This window comes from Oryzias melastigma, linkage group LG6, assembly GCF_002922805.2.
Source record: "Oryzias melastigma strain HK-1 linkage group LG6, ASM292280v2, whole genome shotgun sequence".
Taxonomy (NCBI): Eukaryota; Metazoa; Chordata; class Actinopteri; order Beloniformes; family Adrianichthyidae; genus Oryzias; species Oryzias melastigma.
Window position 1 is genome coordinate 29,802,521 of NC_050517.1, and position 8,653 is coordinate 29,811,173.

Here is an 8,653-nt window from a genome sequence, read left to right on the forward strand (position 1 = left end):
TGAGCACGTTTTGGTGGGTTTTTGAGAATGTGGGGGAGGGGTCAAATGTTCCCTCAAAGGTGCAGAAATGTTTCTGTAAAAACGACTTTAGTCCAGTCTAAGTGTAAACGCATATTTTAAAGCCTGTGTTTAAAAAATAAAATAATAAAGGATACATGATGATTCTCATGAACAAATCCTGATGCGACCTCCTCCGTGCTTCAGTGTTGAGATGATGGCTCCACGTTCTGGACTCCAGAGTTCATTTTATGTTGTCTAGCTTTGTCCCGTGTTTAGCAGCTTCCATTCGTTTGTTTTATTCAGGAATTTCACTTTGAAGTTCTTCCTTTTAACCCCTCGAGCCCCGTGTTGTTTCAGGCGGCGATGCCTCCATCATCCCGGTGACTCACGGCCTCCAGGCCTGCCAGGCTCAGCCCTGCGATCCCGTCACTCCGGTGGGACGGACGGATGCAGGAAGTTCCCTGAAAAGAAAAGCTGAAGAACCGGAAGGACCAAACTCAAAGATTACTCATGTGGAGGAGCAGCAGACCAGAGGAGGAGGCTCTGAAAACCGCCATGAGGCTGAGCATCAAGCCGAGCCGCAGGCCGGAACCAGAACTCCGTCTGAGCCGCAGGCCGGAACCAGAACTCCATCTGAGCCGCAGGCCGGAACCAGAACTCCATCTGAGCCGCAGGCCGGAACCAGAACTCCATCTGAGCCGCAGACCGGCAGCGTGGAGGAGCGCCCTCAGGTCCCAGATGTTCACCGGACGGGGGCCAAGTGTGTCCCCGGCGGGCCGGCCGATCCCCGGCTGCCGGGCTCGCGGTACCACAGCACCGGGCTGCTGCGGGTGAAGCCCGGAAGAGGAGAGCCCACCCTGTCCCTCTGCTGCAGCGACAAGCTGTGCCGCTGGGGGGTGCTGGGCTTCCAGGGAGCGTTGCTGTCTCACTACCTGCAGGAGGCGCTGTACTTCAGCACCCTGGTGGTGGGTCGGTGTCCGTACAGCGCCGAGGCTCTGCACCGAGCTGTGATTGACAGGTGAGGAGCTCACTCAGGTCTGAACTTTCAGGAAAGTTTATTTCTTTATTACTTTATTTCTTTTAATTAAAGCGTCTGCAGGTCGTTTTTATTAAAGAGTCTGCAGGTCGTTTTAATTAAAGCGTCTACAGGTCGTTTTAATTAAAGCGTCTGCAGGTCGTTTTAATTAAAGAGTCTACAGGTCGTTTTAATTAAAGTGTCTGCAGGTTGTTTTGATTAAAGCGTCTGCAGGTCGTTTTAATTAAAGCGTCTGCAGGTCGTTTTAATTAAAGAGTCTACAGGTCGTTTTAATGAAAGCGTCTGCAGGTCGTTTTAATTAAAGAGTCTACAGGTCGTTTTAATTAAAGTGTCTGCAGGTTGTTTTAATGAAAGAGTCAGCAGGTCGTTTTTATTAAAGAGTCTGCAGGTCGTTTTAAATAAAGCGTCTACAGGTCGTTTTAATTAAAGAGTTTGCAGGTCGTTTTAATGAAAGAGTCTGCAGGTCGTTTTTATTAAAGAGTCTGCAGGTCGTTTTAATGAAAGTCGGCAGGTCGTTTTGATTAAAGCTTCTGCAGGTCGTTTTAATTAAAGCGTCTACAGGTCTTTTTTATTAAAGAGTCTGCAGGTCGTTTTAATGAAAGAGTCGGCAGGTCGTTTTGATTAAAGCGTCTACAGGTCGTTTTAATTAAAGCGTCTGCAGGTCGTTTTAATTAAAGAATCTACAGGTCGTTTTTATTAAAGAGTCTACAGGTCGTTTTTATTAAAGAGTCTACAGGTCGTTTTAATGAAAGCGTCGGCAGGTCGTTTTAGTTAAAGAGTCTGCAGGTCGTTTTAATTAAAGAGTCTGCAGGTCGTTTTAATGAAAGCGTCTGCAGGTCGTTTTAATGAAAGCGTCTGCAGGTCGTTTTAATGAAAGCGTCTGAAGGTCGTTTTAGTTAAAGCGTCTGAAGGTCGTTTTAATTAAAGAGTCTACAGGTCGTTTTTATCAAAGAGTCTGCAGGTCGTTTTAATGAAAGCGTCTACAGGTTGAAAAGGTGAGCTAAGATGTTGAAAGAAAAGAAAAATCTGTTCTGTTTAACGGAGATTTTGGGGTTCAGATGGGAGAATAAAAACACGTTTGATGTGGGTCTTGATCTGCATGGCCAGATGGGACAAAATCATGCCTCTGATATGTTCAGCGGGCCGGACCAAACATGGGGGTGGACCGGGTCTGGCCCGCGGGCCGAAGTTTGCCCATGTCTGATCTATCATTAGTCAACAGAAGTGGTCTTAGAAAATCTTTATACTGTGTCACATTGGGAAGGCTTTTCTCTCTGTAGATCAGCCTGATCTTCAGGGATTTCTAATCCGTTTAGAAATGTTTTTGGTTAGCTGGTTTCCGTTGGTTACCTTTCATTGTTTTGTCATTGTTTAGTGTTTTTATCCTTATTGGACTATATTTGTACAGCTGGTAGGTTTCTCCTGCTTTTGTAAGTGCTATATAAGTAATCGGATTGATTTATATCTTCCACTGACATCTCTGTGTATTCGTGTTTCCTTTTCAGGTTTCCACCTTTAAATCTCTCACATTCACGCCTCTTTTGGGACATTACGAGGCAGCATAACCAACTACAACATGCGTACAAATCTTTGATGGCCAAAACCCCGCTCTTCGGTCACATATCCCATAATGCCACAGCGCAGCGATCAAATTGCAATAATTTTCAGCAGATGTCAGCAGATGGAACCGTCCATGTCAAGTGCCATTGACCGCCTGATAGTCCAGGGGTCTGCACGCCTGACCGCCGCAGTTTACATTCATGACCACACCAACTATTTCCACCAAAATTGGGCAGAGGCATGAAATCTGGAAGATTCTGGCGACAGCTCCCCATCCCGCGGTGGTATTTGTCCTTGTAGCATTGGGACGTTTTGGTGATTGATGACACCTTTCGCTCGCCATTACTACACTTTGAGTCTGTTTTTGGCCTCCATGTAGAAAACAACTGAATATGGGCTGAAGGTTAAACCAGCCAACCAACCAGGGACTCGGATCTGGTAGTGATGAATGATTCTTTCAGCATCCTTTTCAAATCACGGAAGTACCAACTGTTTAAAAACTGATCATGATGGAGGAATGAATCATTTCAGTTGGATTTATATGATACGAAGTCTTATTTATCAGAATAGAGCTGTGAAGGAAATGTAGAGGGATGTACTCAGTTATGTTGAGCACTGTATGCGCTGTAGGTCAATGGGCTGTAGGTCAATGGGCTGTGGGTCTATGGGCTGTAGGTCTATGGGCTGTAGGTCTATGGGCTGTAGGTCTATGCGCTGCAGGTCTATGAGCTGCAGGTCTATGGGCTGTAGGTCTATGCGCTCCAGGTCTATGCGCTGTAGATCTATGCGCTGTAGGTCAATGGGCTGTAGGTCAATGGGCTGTAGGTCTATGGGCTGTAGGTCTATGGGCAGTAGGTCAATGGGCTCTAGATCTATGGACTGTAGATCTATGGGCTGTAGGTCTATGGGCTGTAGGTCTATGCGCTGCAGGTCTATGCGCTGCAGGTCTATGCGCTGTAGGTCTATGTGCTGTAGGTCTATGTGCTGCAGATCTATGTGCTGCAGGTCTATGTGCTGTAGGTCTATGCGCTGTAGGTCTATGCGCTTTAGGTCTATAGGTTGTAGGTCTGTGGGCTGTAGATCTATGTGCTGTAGATCCATGTGCTGTAGATCCATGTGCTGGTATCACAGTGATAGTCCAGTCTTTATTCTGAAAGCTCTTCTTGAACTCAACACTCATGCTGGGTGTAGACACTGTTAAGGTGGATCTATGAATTCTTAGCTCTGTGGGAGTCGTGCTGCTCCAGAGCTTCTGATTTAGAATTGACGGATGGAAATCTGAATCAGATGGAAATCTAAATAAATATGTTGAATTAGGAGCAGAAGGAGGGACGTGGAAGGTTAATGTTTTTTAATGTTAAATAGATCTGATTGTTTTTCATAGTTTTTGAGTGGCAGCTGAGCAGACGGATCAGAGCTGAAAGTGTTCTGTTACCGTGGAGGTTATGGATCTGTCTCACCATCTGTATATTCGTATAAACCCCTTTTGTATTTGCCACTAAACTTTGTACCCTCTTGGGCTGCATGTCGCCCTGAGAAATAAATAATAAATGAAAGAAAGAAAAAAAAGAAGATATAATCACTGCAATTTGGCGCCCCATCCACCAGATGGCGCTGTAGACAGCTGCATAGGTCGCCTGCCTAGGACCGGCCCTGAAAACGTTCCTGTTGGCTCCAAAGATCTCCATGTCCAGCTGTGGGAGTTTGACATCGTGTTGGATAATCCGTCATTTTCATCCAGGATAATCCTGATCCTTCGAGGTGTCTCCTTTATCAGACTGAATGAAGACGTGTCGATCATTCATTATTGATGAGGGATCATATCCTGTGTCCCTCATGCTCACTAACCAAAGAAAAAAAGATTATTAGTTCTTCAATCTGGTTATTTTATGTTTAAATCATTTCTCAGATGTAATGGACACTTGCTTGTTTTTAAATGATTAATTTCTTTCTTTATGTTTCTTATAGTGCTGCACGATGATATCGGTTACCGATAAATATCGTCCCATATTGGACATTATGACGTCACGCCGATAATTCCAACATGAAAAAAACGGGTCGATTAACGGGTCGATTAACGGGTTAAACTGTCGATACTTCCTCTCTGTGTTTTACTGCTGAGCGGTGCTAGCATAGCGGCCCAACAACAGCGCGGCTCCACATCACACCTGTGTTTGATGGGGGGAAGTAGATGCAGACAGCGCTCTCAGGTGTAGTATAAACGTAACGGCAGTAACCGGTCGAAACACCGGGATAAATACACCGGGATAGATACACCGGGATAGATACACCGGGATAGATACACTGGGATAAATACACCGGGATAAATACTCCGGGATAGATACACCGGGATAGATACACCGGGATAGATACACCGGGATAGATACACTGGGATAAATACACTGGGATAAATACACTGGGATAAATACACCGGGATAAATACTCCGGGATAAATACTCCGGGATAAATACACCGGGATAAATACACTGGGATAAATACACCGGGTTCTGCCGGAGAGGCTTGATTCTAATCTGGTAGAATCAAGCATGTGCATGTTTTTGAAATGTTCATTTTAAAGATCAATCATTTATTCTGCACATCAGTTTCAAACAAAGCAGGAACTGAAAGTACTTCTTTTGCATGTTATTATATCGGGTATTGTTTGTGTTGAATAAATGTTCTTGTTAAACTGATATTTCAGTCAAAGTCTTCACATTAGTTCTGACCATTGAGATGAACGTTCTCCAGTCATAGATGTTCACCAGACGGAAAACGCTGGTAGTGTTTGTACTGGCGGTTAATCACTTCATTGCAGGTAAAATATGTTGGATAACAGCCACACACTCTTACTTTGTACTTGCAAATATTTTTTTCTCAAGTTACTTTTTTTTTTTTTTTGGATTATCAATATCGGTATTGATATTGATATCTTTATCGATATCGGCTGCAAGAGGCTGTGAATTATCGGACATCGGTGTCGGTTGTAAAAGTCAATCTCGTGCATCACTAGTTAGTCACGTACAGCGCCTTGAGCTGTCGCGGGCCATGAAACGCACTTTATAAATAAAGATTTGATTTGAAACACAGTGTTGCCATGGTAACAGTTCTGGAGCCGGCAGCGACCCATCACTAAGCAGCGTCTCGCCTCCTAATGTCTGTCCAGATGAAGTTTCATTGAAGACAAATCCACCTTTAACTCTGGTTATTAAATATGTACCAACAAACTATTTCTTTCATGAATGAATAATAAAATGATAGATATTCGTCCGTATCAAGACATGTCAGACAGCCTTCTGCTGCTTCCTGCTCAGATCTTTCTGGTTGGTCCATCTGAGCTCCATGTTTCTGCTGACAGCTGGACAGGTTATTATTTATTAAACTTCCTGTTTGCTTCAGACGCTGCAGGTCAGAGAACGGACAGAAACACTCCACGTTTTTAAACCTGGTAAACGTGAAACCTGGAGCTCTGAAAGTAAACCGGAACAAACTTATTATTATTTTATTATATTATTATAACCATTTCAGCACCTAGTGGGGATCCTGGTATTTTAGTTAAAATTGTTTTACTTAGCAGGACTTTATAATGTTTTTTATGTTATTTAATATTTTAGTAGTAAGTTGTTTTTACCAAGAGTTGATTTAAAGTTTGAGTGCTGCACAACCAGAAGGCACTTTTAATTTCATTGAGACAGTGACAAATAAAGATGTCTGTTTGTGTATTATTATTTATGTGAAACTGTCTAACATTTAAGACAATTTCACATAAACAACAGATTTAATGGACAAATGTTTTACCGTATTCATTTAATAAATGTTCTGCTGAACTGTATTTTCATTCCTGTCTTAGATCGCTCACAAATCTAAATACAAATTGGAATAATCCTTCAATATTTGAGGTTTTAATTGAAAATATCCGCCTTTCATTTGAGTAGATATTCTATTGTGGTTGATGTTATTTCCACGTATTTCTAGTTCTATCAGCACAAAAGCTGATAGAAATTCATGTTGGTCACGTTTAATACCTGCAGCACAGACACACATCTCTGCATCGACGCACACATTTTAATTTTAATGTACTTGTTGTTCTGATGGATATTTTAGGGGATAATTGTAAAAACAGGAACGGTTTGGATCAGTGAAAATGTTCAGAGCAGATATCGAGCTCGTAGTTTCAGCTTTCAAAATAAGAGCGGCCAAGTAAAAATAATCATCATTTTTGTCAACAGTTTTCAATTAATTGAATCATTTTTACCTTTATTTTCCTCCAGATCAGACACATTTATGATCAAAAACAGAGAGGAGTGACGTTAGAACCTAACAGCAGCTCACTGACCGCAGTAGAAAACATCACAACAGGAATAAGTTTGACTTTAACGTCAGACACGCTGGAATCGTCTGAGTTTAGATCCGTTTACAGGATTATGTGAGAACGATATTTAGGAAACTTTAACTGGTGAGAAAAGATCTTCTGCAGCTCCACGTCTCAGAGCCAAAGCTAATGCTAGCGTTAGCATTAGCACAGATCTAAAGAATAAAATCGTAATTACCTTCATAATCAAAGCAGCATTCACTGAAGTTCTTGTAACGTTTGTCTAACCGGGTTAGAAATGATCCAGAACTCGGGTAATCCAGAGGAGTTTGAGGATCAGCTGAGCTGACAGGATCACTGACATTTGATTTATGAACCACCTAAGACGAAGAAACAATACAACTAGATAGAAAATGATCAAGTAAATTGTTTGATTTTCCATTTGGGCTTAAGAGTGTATAAACTTTATTTACGATTATCCAAACAGCTGCTAAAGCTGCAGATTGAAATCTGTTCTCCTGGTGACGTGGAGGACGCAGACCTGAGAAGTGTTGAGTGTTGAGGACGGTTGTTTACCTGCAGCGTCCTGCAGGTCAGCTGCTCCATCACACGCTGGTAACAGCGTTCAGTCATCTCAGCTGTGAAGACATGACTCTACACTCCGACAGCATTTGTCTGACGTCTGTCTTGATTCTGAGAGCTCAGACGGGTCTCGGGTTCTGGACGGTGGGAGCAGAAGTTCAGCTGGTTCTAAAGCTAAGGTTCTGTGTTTTCAGGTGCGCTCACGTATCAGAACTCCCGTCTGGGTTCTCTTTATGTTCCCCCGTTCTGCTGCAGTCCAGCCTGGAGTTCCCCTTCAGCCAGAACCGGGCCCGGCTTCAACACCGACCCGGACAGGGGCGCATCTCCCCCTGTGGAGCAGGTAACGTCTCACCTGCTCGTTTTGGTGGGTATGGGAGGGGCTGCAGGTTTGAACGGATCAGAACCGCTCTGGAGTTCTTCATGGAGAGGAATGAAGACTTAAAAGATCAGAAAGTAGATTTTCATGGTATGGACCCTTTAAGTCAAAAACAACATTATTTTTCAATAAAGTTTCAAATGTTTGCTTTAGTTAAATAATAAACGTGTTGTTAGTTACAATGTTTGTTAGATTCTGTAACTGCAGGGATTCTGTGATGAGAAGATAAACCTGGAATGTTTGATCACATTGATAGATCGTCTGATTGAGGATCCTAATGTTGTATCGAGTCCGATTGTCGTGTTTGATCTAATTCTTCATCACGCAGACAGTTGGACTGGAGCAGCTGGTTGGTCCTGCAGAGCCGCCTGGACGACGTGAAGAACAAAAGCTGCTCTTCAGTCCTCCCTTTAATCCCAATCAATATTAGTTTTGGCAAAGACTGATGTTACAACAGAAACGACATTTTATAGATTTATTAGTATTAAAAATAATTTCTGCCACATATCAATTAATTATGGCCCGCAGCATCAGGTACTGATGGCAAGGACCATATTATTTGATTTGTGTTTTATTGTGATTGTTTCCAACACAAAGTGTTGCAGGTTTGTAAAAGACTGCAGGACAAAAGAAACATTTATCTGCTGTAAAACTAGACTTTTTGAGATGGGAGTCGATAAATGTCCTTATTTATAACCAGCCTCTAGGGGTCTTCTGAGGAACTGCAACAGTACATCTACACCAAACAGCTGGTGAAGAACTGTTTCTTCCAGCTGAGGAACATTTCAGG

General features: G+C 42.8%; 1 protein-coding gene across 8 annotated transcripts in view; it reads left to right on the forward strand.

Annotated features, from left to right (window-relative positions):
• The window catches only part of adat1 (adenosine deaminase tRNA specific 1), a 29,126-nt gene that overhangs the window by 7,180 nt on the left and 13,293 nt on the right, over positions 1-8,653 (forward strand). For 6 of the 8 annotated variants that reach the window (XR_002920325.2, XR_002920326.2, XR_002920324.2 and 3 more), the window contains 2 exons: positions 358-1,018; positions 7,682-7,827. Coding sequence is in view for 4 of the 8 variants with exons in the window: in XM_036212528.1 (XP_036068421.1) it covers positions 358-1,018; positions 7,682-7,827 (807 nt within the window). In the remaining 4 variants the exon portion in view is untranslated. The remainder of the gene's footprint in view (positions 1-357; positions 1,019-7,681; positions 7,828-8,653) is intronic. The other 2 variants (XM_024282182.2, XM_036212527.1) reach the window with 2 other exon arrangements.